The 20,214-nt window shown below is 28.7% G+C and overlaps 1 protein-coding gene across 12 annotated transcripts in view; it reads left to right on the top strand.

The window, feature by feature from the left end:
• The window catches only part of LOC143063126 (transient receptor potential cation channel subfamily V member 5-like), a 41,128-nt gene extending 21,351 nt beyond the window's left edge, over window positions 1-19,777 (top strand). For 7 of the 12 annotated variants that reach the window (XM_076235095.1, XM_076235103.1, XM_076235097.1 and 4 more), the window contains 7 exons: window positions 3,913-4,020; window positions 4,491-4,642; window positions 5,612-5,721; window positions 9,796-9,959; window positions 12,011-12,127; window positions 12,752-12,877; window positions 13,281-19,777. In XM_076235095.1, the coding sequence (XP_076091210.1) occupies window positions 3,913-4,020; window positions 4,491-4,642; window positions 5,612-5,721; window positions 9,796-9,959; window positions 12,011-12,127; window positions 12,752-12,877; window positions 13,281-13,442 (939 nt within the window). In that variant the 3' untranslated portion in view covers window positions 13,443-19,777. Of the gene's footprint in view, window positions 1-3,912; window positions 4,021-4,490; window positions 4,643-5,611; window positions 5,722-6,365; window positions 6,521-7,496; window positions 7,643-9,795; window positions 9,960-12,010; window positions 12,128-12,751; window positions 12,878-13,280 lie in introns of those variants that run through there. The other 5 variants (XM_076235096.1, XM_076235106.1, XM_076235105.1 and 2 more) reach the window with 3 other exon arrangements.
• Window positions 19,778-20,214: the final 437 nt, after the last annotated feature.

Below are 20,214 nucleotides of genomic sequence, written 5' to 3'. Positions count from 1 at the left end.
TCCAAACAAAATGTAGAGGTTAATGTTTTATTCACCAAATCATTTTTCAATGAATATAATCTCAAAATAGGAAGTACATTTCTCTTAAATTAAAACATATTACAGTGAGATGCTTATAGGTGTTACTGTAAAATTTTACCTATAGCTCAACCTGTTTTTAAAATTGTCAACACAATAGGGACATTTAAATTGACCAGTTGGTATTGTTAGATTTAGATATACCTTGATTCTACCTGTACAGATTTTTATTCACCTAACCCAAAGTTTCAGCATGCTTTTTTCCTGAAGATTTTCTTACCTAGGATTATTCTATTAAAAATTGATAGGGAAAACTCTGTTTTGATAATCTTCCTCCAATTCAGGAGCACCTCAATTTTTGAGCTAATTATCCATTAAAATAAACACTTAAAATGTGACATTTAGTATATGATAAGTAGTCTTCCATTAAAACTTAATTTTGTGTACCAACATAATCATTGTAATAGTTACAAAAAAAATTACAAATGTTGCATTTTGTAGTTTAAACCTATTTATTCTTGAAATTTTACAAATATTTCAAAATGTAGGATTTGGAAACAAGCTTCACACAGTTTACATCAATCATATTGCTATTTTTATTAGTACCTGTATCCCTGTGATGAGAGATGTAACTGGGAACTTTATCAATGGAAATTTAAAACTGAATAGATTTTTCAGTCCTAACTTTCTTAAGAAATAAATTAAAAATCTGTACTGTCACAAAAAAAGGAAAATGGCCCTAGCCTGCAGTTCAGTCATACACTATTAAGATTTCAAAAATAATTGTAGTTGTTGTTAAATGACAGAATTCAACTAGTTGAATTTTAGATAATTAACTATTAACTTTAATTGAATGTTTAGATTTAGAAGATGCAGATCTCTTCCATTGGTCTAAATTGAATCCTAAACTAAAGAAACGAAATTACATTAAACTACAATTGATTCCAATAGTGTCAACCTTCCACATGTTCTAGCTGTTGTTTTTTTTTTTTCATTCTTTATATGAAGACTATCAAAAGATAACCCCCCCCCTTCCCCCCAAAAAAACATGAAATAGAAACAAGGGCCGTCTTTCCCCTCAGAGCATTTCAGCTCTTTGATTACTGGTATTTAATCCAAACAAAATGTAGAGGTTAATGTTTTATTCACCAAATCATTTTTCAATGAATATAATCTCAAAATAGGAAGTACATTTCTCTTAAATTAAAACATATTACAGTGAGATGCTTATAGGTGTTACTGTAAAATTTTACCTATAGCTCAACCTGTTTTTAAAATTGTCAACACAATAGGGACATTTAAATTGACCAGTTGGTATTGTTAGATTTAGATATACCTTGATTCTACCTGTACAGATTTTTATTCACCTAACCCAAAGTTTCAGCATGCTTTTTTCCTGAAGATTTTCTTACCTAGGATTATTCTATTAAAAATTGATAGGGAAGAAAAAAGTTTTGGTTTTCATTGTTTTAAATCCCTGATATATATGATTTATCTATTTTTTACCTAAAATTCTAAATCAGTAAAAGATTAAAATAAATATGTATTACTATGTTTGAAAATTTAAACTGTTTTTACACCAAAATGCTTCTTTAAAATTCTAACCCTTATATATAGTATTGTCCAGCTGCCAGTGAAACAAGAAATAGCTGCTCAGGTGTTTACAGTTTAAATTTTCAGAGGGATATGTTGTTCTTTTCTTCACATGACCCTTCAAGATTTTCATTTTGGATTATTATTTGCAATGTTTTAAATCTTTTGGTGTCATTGTGCATACAATATTGGATTTATTTTATTTGAATTCACTAGCAATTTTGCTTCTTAAAATGTGATGTGTTTCTTTCAAGATTTTATTATCATGACGGACATCAAGGAGGAAATAATTCATTCTAACCGTTTTGTGGGGCTTACATATGATGTTGTACATATAAAATTAGAAATAATTTTGGAGTATACCTTGATGTGTTTTTTATTTGAAATCTATTATAATATTAGTGGGACTTTTGTGCATAAAATGCTGTGTTCACTAAAGGAAATTCAATTTTGCATACGATGGGATTTAATTATGTTAAAGATTTAAAAATTTCAAAACTGGAATTCAAGTAGGAGATATAGTGTGTGTTCATCCAACATGTTTCTGTGGCTTTAAATGTGATTTTTGAAATATTCATTATTAATTTTTGGATCTATTACAAATTTAAGATGATTCCCTATTTAAATGGGATCTTGGAAATGAAATAAAATGTTGAAGTAGTGCAGTGGATATAGTCTAATCTAGTGATAAAGTGAAAAATAAAAGTAAAATATTCTAAAATATTCCTAACGTGAGGAAATGTTTTTTAAAAGTGAATGTGAAATTGGAAATAGTCATTATAAAATTCTGAATCAAATAGTGTTTGATTTGGAAATTATTATAGGAAATGAAATAAAATGTTGGAGTAATGCAGCGGATATAGTCTAATCTAGTGATAAAGTGAAAAATGAAAGTAAAATATTCTAAAATATTCCTAACATGAGGAAATGTTTTCAGTGAATGTGAAATTGGAAATAGTCATTATAAAATTCTGAATCAAATATTGTTTGATTTGGAAATTTATTATAGGAAATGAAATACAATGTTTACTGTGGATATATTAAAATCAGGTGATATATAGTAAAAATATAAATAAAATATTACAAAATATAAGTGAGGATAACTATTTGGAATATAGTAATGGAAATGATTCTGAATTATGTATAGATTCTGCACCTGTTAAATTAGGATGTATATCATTGGAAGTTAATCAGAATTTATACTATGGATTTAGAAAAAAATCTAGTGAAGTAGTGAAAAATGAATGAAATTGGGAATTATTTAAAGTCTTTGGAATTCTGGTTGAAATGTCAAATATTAGTGTAAAAAAATAAATGAAATTGTTTATTCAAATATGATTTTGAGGTTTCATTAAAGTGAGTGAAATATTACAACTGGATTATTTAGGGTATTAAACACTGCTAGTAGTGGCTATGCAAACATTTAGATGAAATGTAGTGCATTTTAGGTCATGCAATTTTAAATTACAACTGCAAGAAAATAAAATATATGATATAGTCATTCTTGTTTGGCTTGATCACTCATAAGATTTTGAATGACAGTAAAATAAAAATCTCTCAACAGAATAATCCTAGGTAAAAAAAAGTTCAGGAAAAAAGCATGCTGAAACTTTTGGTTAGGTGAATAAAATTTTTTACAGGTAGCATCAAGGTAGATTTAAATCTAACAATACCAACTGGTCAATTTAAATGTCCCTATTGTGTTGACAATTTTAAAAACAGGTTGAGCTATAGGTAAAATTTTACAGTAACACCTACAAGCATCTCACTGTAACTGTTTTGTACGTGGTAAAGAAATTAAGTAGAATATGCATCTTTCCATTCAGTGAAATATACTTGCAAAAAATCATATTTATTGATTATGTCAGCTTGGAGTTTTCAAGGTTGCTGGTCAACATTAGATTTTCATGGTTTGTTTTTTAGATACTATGAGCTAAAAAGTCAACTATATTTAGTGTGTGTGGATATATTGTAAAGTTTACATGTACGTCTGGCACGGCTTATATTACCTTTGATCTTATTTTTATATATAATTGATAATGTGAAGGTTATGTGATACATATAGTAAACCCTTGCTCTGAAAGACTTTCAACATAAAATCCAAACATGATTAAAAGGCAGAGGAGTCATCTTAGGGTACACATTCTTATTTTTATTTCTAACTAAAAGGCAGCACCATTTGTTATTTGACTGAGGGAATTTAAATGTGCATTTTTTAATGAAATGTAAAACAGTTTGTATACTTTAAATACATCAATACACAACTAGCAGTAGGCTTTAACTTATTTTATTTACTTTTAGATACGATGGGCTTTAGAAATAATTGTCCTGCTAGCAGCCATTATGTATCTGTGTTTAGCTATGAAGGAAATTTACCATCAGGGATTCACTATATTTTTCACAACTTTGGTGAGATTGATGACAACAGAATTATATGAAATATAACTAGAACTAATACTTAACATTGACAGAAGTTTTTCATTGCATTTTAGTAGTCATTTTATCTATATCAGAATTACCTTTAACTTTAAAGGTTCCATATAGTTGGTGAAATGAATATTCTTTTTTTTGATTCTGCTTCACGATTGGCTCACTTTTCCTGACTGCTTTCATTTAAGTTAGGTTAATGTCTAAATTTGAATAAGAAACAGCTAATACAGCAGTGAGTCTGTTTTAAATTTAATTCAGTCTGTAATATGTTTTACATAACAAAATTTATTTTAAAAAATTACTAATTGAAAAGAGTTATCTCCCTTAATAGTTGTCGAAGTCCTTTATCTTATATTAAAAGTGCCCATTTATCAACTTAAGATTTTTCCAATAATATATTTATAAAGTTTGATTTATGAACAGAAACAAACAATTGTCCAATTTTACAGGGTGGAGCCCCTATGAAGATGTTGTTCTTGTTGTCATGTGTTTTTGTGGTGATGATGCTCCCTGGAAGGGCTACATGTTCCACACAGTATGAAGATGTTGTGGCTGTTCTGGCTATTTTAGGAACAGCACCTTATTTTCTGTTCTTCTGCAGGTATTTGTTTTTTTTCTCTCATACTTATATGAGTTAGTTTAAACATTAGGCAAAAACCAATTGGATTGATTGCTGCATTGTTCACTAAACAGGACCATTGATAAAGAAACCAAATATTATAGGTAGATTTTCCATTTCATTTTCTTTTCTTTTTTTTGAATCCCAAATGTCAAAATGTACTCAATATTTATACAACAAAATGTACTCATTATCTATACAACAAAATGTACTCATTATTTATACAACAAAATTACTAATTATTTATACAACAAAATGTACTCATTCTTTATACAACAAAATGTACTTATTATTTATACAACAAAATGTACTCATTATTTATACAACAAAATGTACTTATTATTTATACAACAAAATGTACTCATTATTTATACAACAAAATTACTAATTATTTATACAACAAAATGTACTCATTCTTTATACAACAAAATGTACTTATTATTTATACAACAAAATGTACTCATTATTTATACAACAAAATGTACTTATTATTTAAACAACAAAATTACTAATTAAAAGATGTGAATAAAAGTGATACACATGAACACTAAAAAAACAACCTTACAATACAAGAAAACCAAAGTTGACATCTAGAGGTCACCATCCTTCCTTTAACCTCTCAACAATTGATGAAAAGGCAATAACCAGAAAGAAGTAGATAAATGACAAGAACATGGCCAAGAGAAACGAAAAGACAATAACCAGAAAGAAGTAGATAAATGACAAGAACATGGCTAAGAGAAACGAAAAGGCAATAACCAGAAAGAAGTAGATAAATGACAAGAACATGGCTAAGAGAAACGAAAAGACAATCAATACTCAACTAAATAGTTAACAAAAACAAATATTTTAGGTTGAGCAACATCAATCACCTGTGTGAGGAGGTTACACCTACTGTGTTATGAAATTGACTCTGAATTTCAAATATAACTCATGTTTTGTCTTTTTCAGAGGTTTCAAGATTTTAGGACCTTTTGTTGTGATGATATATAAGATGGTGAAGGGAGATCTGCTGAGATTTTTTATCATATATGTTGTCTTTATCATAGGATTCTCTCAGTGTGAGTATTAGACAAAAAAAAAGGGTATTTTTAATAGAATATAAATATACAGTATGGGTATTCCTCATTGTTGAAGGCCGTGCGGTGGCAACATCCAATAAATTTGAACTCTGATGGATTGTTATCTAATTGGATATTATATTTATACATCTCCTTATTTATATATCAAAGACTAAAAGCATGGCAATGTTTTGATAATTTTAGTATTAATATATTTTTAGCCTAGCATCTCTAGTCAACTTCATGGTTCATCTTATAATTATTGAAAAGTGATATAGACAATTAAACGTCTTGTAGTTTTATTTTAAAACTTGGTTTAATTTGTTAAAAACATCTTTTCACATGATTAATCTGAAAATGTGAAATGATTTCAAAGCCATTGACTTTTATTTTAAAAACTTCTTTGGGTTATTTTTTTTTTTTTTTTTTTTGTTATTCCAAAAAAATAAAGTTGTCAATTTCCAATGTTTTATTTTTTTTTATCCAAACGCACATGAAAATCAAGACATATTTTTTGGTAAAATGATAAGTCTTTTCTGGGCAAGCATGGTCATTTTTTTTTCCATTGCATTTGTAAAATATTAAAGATATTGATACATGAAGTTATTTGTCAGCTATTGGAATAACGTTATTTGTTTTTACAGCTATGTACATAGTTTTTAGAAACTATGAAGAAAATAAAGAAAATCCTTTCAAGGATCCTGCTGAATCAATAATGGGAATGTTCATGATGTCTTTGGGGGAATTTGGGGACTATTATGAAAACTTTGAAAAGACTGAGCATCCAATATTAAGCAAAGTAAATGATGTTGTTTTTGATGTTGTAGTTGATATCTGTTCGTAGATTGATCATTTTATTTTGGTAGAATCATGCACATGGGTTATGTTGTATCAGTCAGGGGACTTATTGAAATAAGTGATTTTTAAATCACTTATTTGAGTAGCAAATTCAAAATTTTGTCACAAATTGTGACTGTGTAGTTTTACCAAAATTTTAAACACCAAGGTTTAAATAATATCTTTTCATTAGTAAAGTTGAAAAAAATGAACTTTTTGCTTATTTTAAGTAGCAAGATTTATGCCTTTAATACTATCATTTAGCTGCAAATTCTATTTTGGTTGAAAAAAATGCTATAATAATGGCTTTACATTATGAAATGATACTTTCTTAACAGATTTTTCCCAGCAGGGAGGGGGGTGTTGAAATTAGTCGGGGTTATTAAAATGATAATACTTAAAGAAGTGATTTTTGGGAAGGAAATTGAGGTATGATACTTAAACAAGTGTTTTTTTTAATGTAATTATCCTAGATTCAGTACAAGGTCATCACCTGAAATGACCTGGTCATCCTATCAACACAGATGTTGGTTCTGATAATTTTAGAAACATAATTAGTCCCTGGATCATTAGTATTCTATATTTAAAGCTACAATAGAATTCTTCTAGTGATTATTTCGTACTACTTAAATAGGTGGTTATTAAAGAAAGACCACTCTTACTTCCAACATTTATGGAAATAATGTTACTTGAATCAGTGATTTAGAAAATCACTCATTTAAGTAAGTCTCCTGACTGTGTATGCATAATATGTTTTATTATTTTTAGCAGTTTATGTTTGTTAAAGTGTTTTATATTGTTTTGATGTTGTGTGTTTTATTATTGACAGCTGTATAATTATTTGCTTGACAGTGGGACAATTTATTCATTTGATTTACAAGACTTTGTTGTAGAAAAAATGTTCAAAATAATAATGGTAAAACTTTTCCTGATTTCAGCTTTATATCTAATACACCTGAACCAGGAATGGAGTCCCTTTAGTGACCCTATTGAGTCAATAATGGCCATGTTTATGATGTCATTGGGAGAATTTGGCGATTATTTTGTTACATTTAAACAGACAGATTTTCCTGAATTGGCAAAAGTAATTGGTTGACTCACAAAACCACCTACTTCACTAAAACGACTTAATTCCTTTTATGTATATTTCCATTAAATTCTGTTTTATTAGATGTAATTTATAATACAAAAAGCTAGCGTAGCTGTAAACAGTCTCAAAATTTGTCCATGAAAACATTGTTTCAGTTTTTCTATGATAAATAACAAATAACAAATTATTTTTAATTGCTCTAATTCTGCTTTTGAGTGTCATTCTTTGCTTACTGTCTATTAAAAACTAATTTTAATAAAAAAAAAATACGCCCCAAATTTCATAAATTGTGATTATTGAATTGCATTTAATTATGACTACTGTAGAATAAATGACTTATTTGAATATTTAAGAAAATTAATACATTGAAATAATTAGTGTTTTAATGAACAACATAATATGATTAAGAGATGAGAGATATATTGAAAGTTATGTTGACGAATTATAATAAAATGAAATAATGAAACTTGAATAACCATAGAAAAAGAGAAAACTATATGGAATATGCTTTAAAAGGAATTTTGTTTCATACCTTTAATTTTTTACAGAAATCCCATAGTGAACCAAAAAATAATATTTGCAGCATGACCTATTGTTTCACATTTAATTGTCTCCCCTGAACAATTTTGCCTAATACTGTTAATATTAACACTGTTATTGCATTAACAGTTGATTGAATTTGTTAATGTTTGTCTCCAGTTATACACAAAAACTCAGATGATATGTGTATAGTTGGAAGAATGCTTTTAATGTGTTGCACAATGTTAATTACTAAGACATCTAATCAGTTATGATCTGACAGTGATAAGCTGTTCTGAAAACATACTTTAAGGGTGCATCAATAAAACAAACTTTCTTAATTCAAATTTCTAAATATTAAACATCTGACACAGTAACCTTAGATTCAGAATTTAAAGACACATATATACTGTGGATGCATTTATTTTCGTGGGTATCAATTTTCGTGGAATGAGGAAAACCTTCATTTTTGTTGATACAACACAAATGTATTAAATTTAGTGGTTTTGCCAAAATCTACTTACAAGGCTTAAAGAAAATTTGTAATTCGTGAACATTTAAATTCATGGATCACCCATTCTCACGAAACCCACAAAAACTGGTATCCAACAAATAATAATGAATCCACAGTAGTCTAAATAGAGTTATTAATTAAGTTAATCAATCTTCCATGTAACTTCATACACGAAGCTGTTATGCATTTCTTTCAGATTAATTCACCAGATTTCCTTATGAAATCAAACAGACTCCTTTCAAATTTTAGTGACTATATATTCAAACAGTTCTCATTAGTTATCAATGAGACTTAAAAATGAATATATCATCAATTGTCCTTATGATATCACCATTACACATTGGAGTTTAGTAATTAATGAGTTTGATATCTAAGTAATTGTGCTTATGACTGAATCTGTTCATCCTCCAAAGAAATGAATTTATGTTTGTTTTATTTCATTTTTATGCACAATTAAACCATTGCACTTTTCAATCCTGAAATTACAAGTTAGTTGTAGATGAACCTTGCTATGTCAGCAATGATAAGGGCTATTTTTATTTACAGACGATTTCAATGAGTGTAGCTAAAGGTATTGGTGATACATTTTGTTAGCTTGCTTGCTAGCTGAACGGTGAAGTAATTGTTAGGTAAGGTATACTACCCTCCTTTCAAAGAAGCCTAGTTCTACAGACAGATAGATTGGTCATCTATCAGACTAGTCTACTCTTAAAGGTGGGTAGTATACCTTACCTAACAATGACTTCAAGATTCAGCAAGCAAGCAAGCAAGCTAACACAAAATATTACCTTTGCCTACACACTCATTGAAATCGCCTGTAAAAGAATGTTATTACAAATGGTACGGTAATTAATTTTTGTGATATTTGATTTTTTCAGTTGAGCCTGATTAATTCTGTTATTTTCATACTGTGCCAAGATAAATTGGATTTTATTTTTTTTTGGTAATTTTATAGAAAATAATATTTTAGTTGGGCACAAATTTATTGAAATTACTAATGAAAATAGGATTTCTGTGTAAAGCAGTGAACTTGTGACAAAACATTGATATGATACAGCAAGGTTGATCTGCAATATGTTTTTTTAACCTTCAGTTGACTTTAACTTCTTTTCAGCATTTTATGTTGCCTTTATTCAATCATCATGTGATCCTCAAACCGACCCATGTGTATTTAAAAATCCAATAGATTCAGCATTTGGATCATTTGCAATGAATGTTGGGGATTTTGAGGACTTTTTTGCCACATTTGATTCCTCTCCATTTCCTACACTTGTAAAGGTAAGATATGCTGTGTTCAATAAATTGCTAGACCAGGCCTTTGCGGTCATAAAACTTTCGAGCACGATATTTGTACTCAGACTCGAGAATCAACCAATCAAAATGCTTGATTTCATGTTTCGAGCATGATTTTTGTGCTTCGGGCCTTGAAGGCATAAAACTTTGCTCAGTGCTAGGAGCACAAAAATCATGCTCGAAACATGAAATCCAGTAATTTGATTGGTTGATGTTCGAGTCTTATGTTTTTAAGTTTTATGGCCGCAAGGCCAGATCTCAGTGATATCTTGGGAAAATAAAATAAGAATATCAATACTGTAAACCAACTTATTTTCATGGATACTTTATTTCAGGTTTTAATCTTTCTGGACCACTTCGCAGCTATTTAATTATATGATTTTCGTATTTACAAGACATATTTTAATATGGAAAGATCAATGTTTTACATTTGTGTGATGATTTATATTTGAGTTATTTTTCTACTTGGGGAAAGTCGCGAAAAATAAATCGCTCGCGAAAAATATGTTGGTTTACAGAAGTGTTGTTATAGGAGTCCATTTGGAATAAAAAATTAAAGGTGATATTATTTAATTGGTTTAAAGGGAGTGTCTCAAAATAGAAACAAAAATCACCTCTTTTAAAAAACTAGTCACAATGGTTTAAGTGACTAAATTGACTTGAAATCATTTACAATCTGATACTTGGTAATGACATTTACTTCTGTCAAGGCAAACGCAAAAATGTTCTGACTTCCATGAACTTTACAAGAAAATTTTGAATACTAGTAAGTCCATTTTCTCTGATCTTCCACAAGCAATTGTTATTAAGCATTATCAAAGATTCCTGCTTATTGTTTTGTGACAGCAAGACTGTATTTTCATTACATAAATCCTATTTAATTTATAAAACACATATTATTAAAGTTGGTGTAATGGTATTGGGTTACTGATTTTCATATTATTAAAGTTGGTGTAATGGTATTGGGTTACTGATTTTCATACCCAGTGGTGTAACAGTATTGGGTTACTGATTTTCATACCCAGTGGTGTAATGGTATTGGGTTACCGATTTCCATACCCAGTGGTGTAATGGTATTGGGTTACCGATTTTCATACCCAGTGGTGTAATGGTATTGGGTTACCGATTTTCATACCCAGTGATTTTCATACCCAGTGGTGTAATGGTATTGGGTTACCGATTTCCATACCCAGTGGTGTAATGGTATTGGGTTACCGATTTCCATACCCAGTGGTGTAATGGTATTGAGTTACTGATTTTCATACCCAGTGGTGTAATGGTATTGGGTTACTGATTTTCATACCCAGTGGTGTAATGGTTTTGGGTTACTGATTACCCACAAAAACTTGAATCCAAAGTACTTTATATTTCCATGGTCCACAAAAATTGGTGCCATTATAAATGATTCTTCTCTACCTGCATTTAAATTTGCAATTGAAATTTAGGTTCAGTAGTTGACATGTTGTAAGTGATACTCAAAGAAATTGATGTTGTTTGTTGTTAGTTAGAAAACTATTCTGCACATGCTTTTTATGTTATGTCAATTTGTGTTGTACTGTAAGAACGTCTCTGTTTAATTATTTCAAATTATTTGGCTTTACTTGTCTGCTTCTGTTGGTATTTAATTATTTTATTCTTGATTTTATTTTAGATGTGTTACTATTGGTATTAGATTAAACTTAGAATTGTATATTAAGATTACAAATTTCATTTTAAGATTACAAGAAATTAATATATATATTTTTAGCAGTTAGCTATAGGTTTAAAACTTACTATACATAGCTTTTTGAAACTTTATAATACATTGAGTTCTTTCTGAACAATTTTCTATCAACGAACACATAAATGTACATTTTGTTACAAAATATATATTCAGCATAGTTTGTATTTGATTTATCATATCTTTGATTTAAGTTTTTACATAATATAAACATAAAGAACAAATGTCCCGATAATTAAGAATATTGTTATAGTTGCATATTTATGAATTAAATGGTATTGAAGTGATGATAAATTTTCTACCACTGATTTTCTAGATAATGTTTGCCATATACATGATCCTGGTGACATTACTTCTAGTTAACATGTTAATTGCCATGATGGGTAACACTTACCAGCTGATCAATGAAACACAGAAAGAATGGTTTAGACAGGTAAGAGTTGTCTCCCTTGGTGGGTATTGGCAATCAGTAAGACATACTGCCTAAAAGATGAGAGAAAGAATGAATAGGGTGGGTGACCATTTCCCTTCGTGGGAATGAGATAGTATGGGTCACAACCAAGCTTATCAATGTAGTCAAAAAATTAAAATTTATCTCTCTTTGAGAATAAAAACAATTAGCGAGACATTCAAGTCAAAGGATCTGCAGCAGACAGATATGGTCAGATTAGGAGAATCATCTCCCTTGTTGGGTGTGAAATAGAAGATTCTACACACAAGTTTATCAATGAAACAAAAAGAATAGCCCACATGGGTAGATGCCCTAGTATTTATGAATGATAGAGAACTGAACAGATAGATAATACACCAAAGAAAGAATGATTAAGAATTACTTCCCCTAGATTGTGTGTTTCAAAAATCTTAAAAATTAATACATGGAAAAATTGTTCAACTATTTATTTGTAAAAACAAGTTATAAACCTATTTTTTTGTACCTTGATTTGAATATGACTTAAGCCATATACTCTTTTGTACTTATTGTAATAAGTTACACTCCCTAGCATTAATATGGAATCAATCAATGACTATTAGTTATGTATACTTTTGATATTTTCAGTGGGCCAAAGTAGTTCTGGTGATAGAACAAAGTGTGACTACTGAAGAGAGAAAGAAACAAAGGTTAAAGTATTCCCAGCCCTTACCTGATGGCGACAGAGCACTTGTTATAAGGTGGCATCAATCAGTAAGTTTAGTTAAAGTTTTTTTATACCCCCACCTTCCAAATGCAGGCAGTACATATAGTGATGAGGAAGTCTGTCTGTCTGTTGTCTGAGATGGGGTATGATTGCCAATGAGATAACTCCCCCTTAAGAGACCAAACGACCTAGAAGTTAAAAAACTATAGATCATTGTACGACCTTCAATAATGAGAAAAACGCATACACAATAACCATCTATAAACATGATGCAAGTAAAACAATTCAAACAAAAAATTGACAACCTTATTTATGTAAAAAAAGAATAAGCTACTTGCACTAGGGTTAAACTACTCTTTAAATTCAACCCTCCTCTTTTTAATAGCAACAATTGGAAGTAAGAAAAATGTAAATTGAAGCATTTATATAAAGAAAGTTTTTGTTTTACAGGAAAAAGAGAGAGAAGACTTGAAGGTTGCTAGAGAAGAACAAAGGATTAAACAGAAACAGAAAATTATGGCAGAAAGGAAGAAATTAATTCTGAAAAAGACAACAAATTTGGCAAGTATCATAAGCTCCACTGCTGTGAAGGAAGGCAGAATAAATGTATAACACTGAGTCTTGTTTTCTGTAATCCTGAACTTAATCAATTGTTATCCTTAATGTATTCTTGAACTAAATCAAATCACTTGCTGTTCTTAATATTCACAAAGTTAAGATTTTTGCTAAACAGCCATTCAATTTCTGCAGTTGATGTTTTTCTGTGTTGATTTTTTTTAGAAATTATTTTATCTAAGGACCATGACAAAAATATTTCAAACACTTCGGTTATTTTATTGTTTTTTTCAATGAAAAGTTTAAAAGGACTTGGTTTCTAAGAATGAAATAGATAATAATGGAAAATATAAAAATAGTTGTATTTTCTAGATATTGATAAAGGTTATTTTTTTAGAAGATTTGATCTTACGTAAAACTTTTATTATAAATTTTTTAGATGACATTTTTTAAGGGATACTTTTGACTATCTATTATTGTTCTTTCAATTATATTTGAATGAAAACTGATTTGAAGTTAAATTTTCTGTCAGGCTTTTTGACATGCATGGAAATTTAATTACTTCATGTATTTCCTTTTTTTTATGAAACACAACTTGACATTGCCTTACTTATAGTTCACTGTGCAAAATATGTTTTCTTTCACATAATTATGAAACTAATATGAAGATATAATTGTAATTTACAGCATTTAGGTGTTTGTAAGAAATCATGTTTAAAGGTTAACCCTAGTCAATTAGTTGTAAAGGCTTTTGTTTTTCCATTAATATATTTATGTGTATGAATTTTTAGAAGTTGAAATTTGGTATATTTAAATTTATAAAAAAAACCAAGATAAGTGATATTTTGTGCTGAACATGTAATAGAAAATTATACATCATAAAAAAATATTAGCTATATCAAATAACTTATTTAATGAACAAGTTTTGTATTTTTCTAAATATTTTATGTTCATTTATTAGGGTAATAGACAAAATATTATATAATTTTTAAACCAATATCTAGTTATTTTTACTTCATATTTAAATAGAACTAAGTGTAAACTTATAGTAAAAGTAATATTGATATCAATACCATATTTTATAGTGATATATGGAAGCATTTAGTATAATGATGGGTGAAAAATTTACATAATTTATCATGGTTTTAAATTTTCAAATGTAAAATTTAAATTAAACATAAATTTTCAATTAGATATGGAAAATCTGTTAAACAAATTTATAAATATTCAGAAACTATTTTGATTGGATGTTTGGAGCATTTTCAAAATTTGTTTACTGTCTAATGGACACTTATTGACGAACATGATACCTTAGAGTTTAACAAATTTTATATGTTTTTGCAATTGTACTTTTCAATATATAATGAATGGCTAAGGGACTTTTTATATGATTTAAAGTGACGACAACCATAGTTGTCTATGCTATATCTAATGTCATTCCCATTGATTATTTCTGTGATAAATGATTTACTGCTGATTAATATTATAGCATTATTCCGTCCGGATGATCGGTATAATTTTTGATTTATACATATTTTTAAACATAATACTGAACATAAACTTGACTGCTGATTATTATATTTGAACCGTCCATTTTTAAATCGATATTTGTTATGTTATATTTTATATTGATGTGTACTATCAAATTTTTACATTCCTGGTAATTTACATGTTAATATTCAACTAACTAATGTGCATTTTTTGTGCAAAAATGTTTATATTGATATAGTTTCACAACTAATTTCCACATGTATATTAATTGTGCCTCAACAATCATTTTGTATAATTTTCAATTCACAATGCAATTACCTACATGAAGAACACTTAACATGTTTGATTATTGTTTTATTCCATATTATATGGATGCATCATTCAAACTTTTTACTCAGAGGAAATTTCAAACTGCAAACATAATAAACAAATAAATATAGAAAGAGATACATGTGCAATGTATTTTAACACTTGATACATGTTGAAATCATAATTGTTCATACATAACATAATCATTTGAGTTTTATTGACAGTTTAGATTTTAGCAGTTATCAATGGTTTCTTTGAAAATATGAGCAAAAATATTTTTAAGGTGGTACCAAATACCTTGGCTATAATTAATTTGGCGCGTTTTATTTTCATAAAATTTTGACAAAATATATACTATGACCCTTTGGAAAAAAAAATATAAGAATTTCAAAAAACTTGAGCTAATCACTCTATCTGGAAAATTTCATTGGCTATAAAGCAGTTTGACAAACACTTATTTTGATCATTGAGAAGCTTAATATTTCTTTAACAATACACCATGATTAAAATGTTTAGCTGATTTTACAGAGTTATCTCCCTGTAGTGTTAGGTACCACCTTAAATGAATAATTTTTTAATTGTCAATGAAGTATTCAATTCATGATTTTTCATTTAAAGATTGCCTAACTGATAGGAAGAGGTTAATGATATTTTGATTATGAGGAGTCAAGTTTAGTTGATTCCAAATCAGATTTAACTTTTCAATCTCTTATTTAATACAAACTTAAATCATTCAACACATGGATAATTGACAAAATGAACAATTAAGAGTAAATTGGCTTTGTAGCTATCAGGGTAAAGTCATGTAAAGCTAACTTGTCTGATGTAAACGTACTTATTTTGTCCCAATGTAGTAGCTGTTCCAATTTTGCTAAAAAAAATTAATGTAATATTTATTTATATTTTTTGTAGGCTAGTCTTTTGAAAATGGGTAAAAAATAATCTGATTTATGTATTTAATGTATGCATTTAATGTTTGTTATGTGAGAACTTCTGATGTTATTAATGTAACTAATAGTCTACAGGTTTAATAAATACAATAGTACACACTTATTGGGTTGAATGTAACCTATTAAAATTACGACATAAACTGAATGTATGATGAAAAAAAATTGCTTGAAGTTTTAATTTTACAGTTTCACATATGGAGTAATTTGTTAGGTCTTACCATCTTTCCATGGTAAAACCTTTTAATTTTATTCTTGATTATGGAGCCTAAACACCTAGGCTAGTCTTCTTGATTCTTTGGTAATAATTTGGAATAGAGATCAAGGTCATGGTCAAATATTTTCTTTATTTGTTATCACATCTCTTCTGAAACTATAAGTTATAGATACAAAAGATCTGGTACAAAATGTTTGAGTTAATGTTATGCAAGGGAGTAGGAACATTAAGGCCCAGTTTGGCCCCCCCAAAAAAAAAAATTGTTTGACAACTATTTCAAATTTGCAGATAATGTTTTGAAATGCATAGGGTCAAGAAATGTAAATGAAAAACATTAAGATTTTTATCTGATGACTTCACAATCACGTCATAGTATGTACCATTTTCTCTAAAACAATGAAAAATACAGAATTTATGCAGTTTTTCATCGTTATTTCCATTGTGGAAACATTGTTCACAGCCAAGAAACAACAAAATAATTTTAGAGAAGCATTATTATGACTATTGAAATAATATCAATAAATATAAAGTTGTTTCTTGGCTGTGCACATACTTTTCCAAACTAAATTATACTTAAAAATTAATGAAAACCAAGGGAAATCAAGAAAGTTTTCAGAATATGCAAATTTTGTCATGTTTTGTTGCCATGGTAACTTGATCAATGTGAAATTTGTATTTTTTTCTGAATACCTTGTACCTTGGTCTAGTTTGGACATATTTAAGAATATGTATGATAACTTTTAAATTTCCAGTAATATTTGCGCCAAATAAAGGGCCTTATAGCCCCTACTCCTTTGTTCCTACATGTTTGAAACGAATCAAATCTTCAGTTCTCAGAAAACTGCCTAGAAACCATACATTTTTTGAATAGAAATAAAGTAACCTAACATTCTTGCACCAATCTGTTAGACCTGAAGTAACAAATTATCTTACCCATGTCAGGAGAAAAGACATAAAAAACATAGATTTTTGGAATCATTGAAAAGTAATCTATCAGTTGACATTCAGAGTTACTTTTTTCTAAAACTTGAGAAGCTTATTTTTCTCCGTATTTCATAATTTACTTTACTATACACTATAACATTTTTGAATATTCATGAGAGAAGCTTTATAAAACCTCATTTTATTCTGAACATATAAGGAGATGGAAAGACCTTCAATTGTTCAAACTTATAACTGTTAATGTTACTTTTTCAGTTTCACATTTGAAGTGATATTTGATGAACACATCTGCACAAAACTATAAACAATTAAACATTATGCTTATATTGTTTGAAATATCAGTACAGGCACTAGAAAGAGTTAAAAAAGAAAGGCTTCCCATTTTTATCTCCTGATTTATAAAGAGTATTAGTAAAGGATATAGGAGCCATTATTTAGATTATGAAGATGCAAAAATGGTAAAATTAGTCTAGCCTTTTTAAAATTATGTCAATTTTATTGATAAATGAAAAGGTTCTTTCGCGGTGCAAAAAAAAATAAACCTCATAATACCTTCTCCTTTGATATTTCTCAACAATGTATGTATATTGTTTTCATTCTGCAATTTAACATTGAATTTTTATTATTTTAATTCCATACTTTCAATTTTTATACGACTGCAAAAATTGAACATTTTTTGGTAGTATATTGGTATGACGTTGGCACTACAACTTTAGTATAAGTAAATAGAAATCTATGAAATTTAAACACAAGGTTTATGACAGTAAAAGGAAGGTTGGGATTGATTTGGGAGTTTTGGTCCCAACAGTTTAGGAATAAGGGGCCAAAAAAAGGTCCCAAATCAGCATTTTTCTTGGTTTTTGCACAATAACTTAAGTATAAGTAAATAGAAATCTATGAAATTTTAACACAAGGTTTATGACCACGAAAGGAAGGTTGGGATTGTTTTGGGGAGTTTTGGTCCCAACAGTTTAGGAATTAGGGGCCAAAAGGGCCCAATGAATAATTGGGGTTCTTTGATATGCCAAATCTAACCGTGTATTTAGATTCTTAATTTTTGGTCCTGTTTTCAAATTGGTCTACATTAAGGTCCAAAGGGTCCAAAATTAAACTAGTTTGATTTTAACAAACATTGAATTCTTGGGGTTCTTGGATAAGCTGAATATAAACATGTACTTAGATTTTTGATTATGGACCCAGTTTTCAAGTTGGTCCAAATCGATGTCCAAAATTAAACTTTGTTTGATTTCAACAAAAAATGAATATATTGGGTTCTTTAATAGGCTGAATCTAACCATGTGTTTAGATTTTTAATATTTGGTCCACATTGAGGTCTAAAGGGTCTAAAATTGAACATTATTTGATTTCATCAAAAATTGAATTCTTGGGGTTCTATGATATGCTGAATCTAACAATGTATTTAGATTTTGGATATTGGACCATAATAGGTAAATTTCTAATTTAAAATTTTTAAGTTTTTAGGTTTAAGTTCTTAAACCACATTAATTCTGTGTCAGAAACCTATGTTGTGTCAACTATTTAATCACAATCCAAATTCAGAGCTGTATCAAGCTTAAATGTTGTGTCCATACTTGCCCAAACTGTTCAGGGTTCGACCTCTGCGGTCGTATAAAGCTGAGCCCTGCAGAGCATCTGGTTTACATTGCTTAAATTCAGACTTCAAAGAAATAAAAATTTTAACATTACCATTCACTTAATAACAGGATACCTGGTACTATTATGTGCATATTATACAAATACAAAACATTTTTATCTGTACAATAGTCAATACACCATTGTGATTCCCAGCCGAAATATGTATGCTATTTTCATGACATTGTTGACCATGATGACATTGGTCGTAGTTGTTTATTTTATTTAATTTTGTAATTATTATCTTACGGTACTTTGATAATTATATATATATTTTTTAATTGAAAATGTTAACAAAGCATACTCGCATAAAATACTGCTGAATTTACAAGATGAAATGTGCCTTTGTTTAGAACCAGTTACTTTTGAGATAGACATTTAAGTTTTAAATGTGTATCAAGGTGAACAATTGTAACCCCTGCCATCTAGTATATTTTCATTTAGTTATCAAAGAATATTATCTATATTAAATAATTGAAAAATTGAAAATCAAATATTTTTGTTAATGTTTGATGACATATATTTTTTTTAATTTAATTTTTAATCTTTCAAGAAGATTGAAGAAAAAGTACACTGCAATTTTTATTTCCTTGTACATGTTAAAGTTGAAATCTTATCCATTTATTTTACCACTGTGAGCACCAAATCACTGTGTATCAACCACCACACAAACAACACATTGTATTTTAGTATAATTAAGCATTAGTTTTCTACCAGTGTAAGAACTTTTTTTATCTTAAATAGATTATTTTATAGATTTATTATTTTAGCCATTTTGACCAGCCATTGTTACCAGTCATATTTTGTTTTACAATAAATGTTGATAGTTTAAATGTTTTGTTTTTAATCAACCCATAAAGTTGATGTTCATCTTCTTCTCCAGTAGAGGATCATGATATTAGTTGGTAGTTACCGGTATACATAAAATTTCACATTTGGTCAAGATTTAAGTGTAAGGGAATTCTCTGCAAATTTTTAAAGAAAGATTGCATGAAATGCAATCAAAACCTTATGGGACTGACTTGATATCTAAATCTTCCATGACTTATCACTACCTTTTTGATACACAAAAAAAAATGCATTGATCATAACATTCTATACATCCTATCCATGAACATTTCCAGAAATTTATCGATGTAATATATGTTCAGATATTCAAGGCACAAAATGATGTTACACTTGTCATGAAAATAACATAACTTTTGCAAGGCCAGGGTTTTTGTTGAGCCTGCGACTTTTGTCACAGAAAGCTCGACATAGGGATAGTGAT

Source organism: Mytilus galloprovincialis, chromosome 2, assembly GCF_965363235.1.
Source record: "Mytilus galloprovincialis chromosome 2, xbMytGall1.hap1.1, whole genome shotgun sequence".
Lineage (NCBI taxonomy): Eukaryota > Metazoa > Mollusca > Bivalvia > Mytilida > Mytilidae > Mytilus > Mytilus galloprovincialis.
Note: the sequence above shows the minus strand (reverse complement) of the source record. Positions and strands in the feature narration are given on the sequence as shown.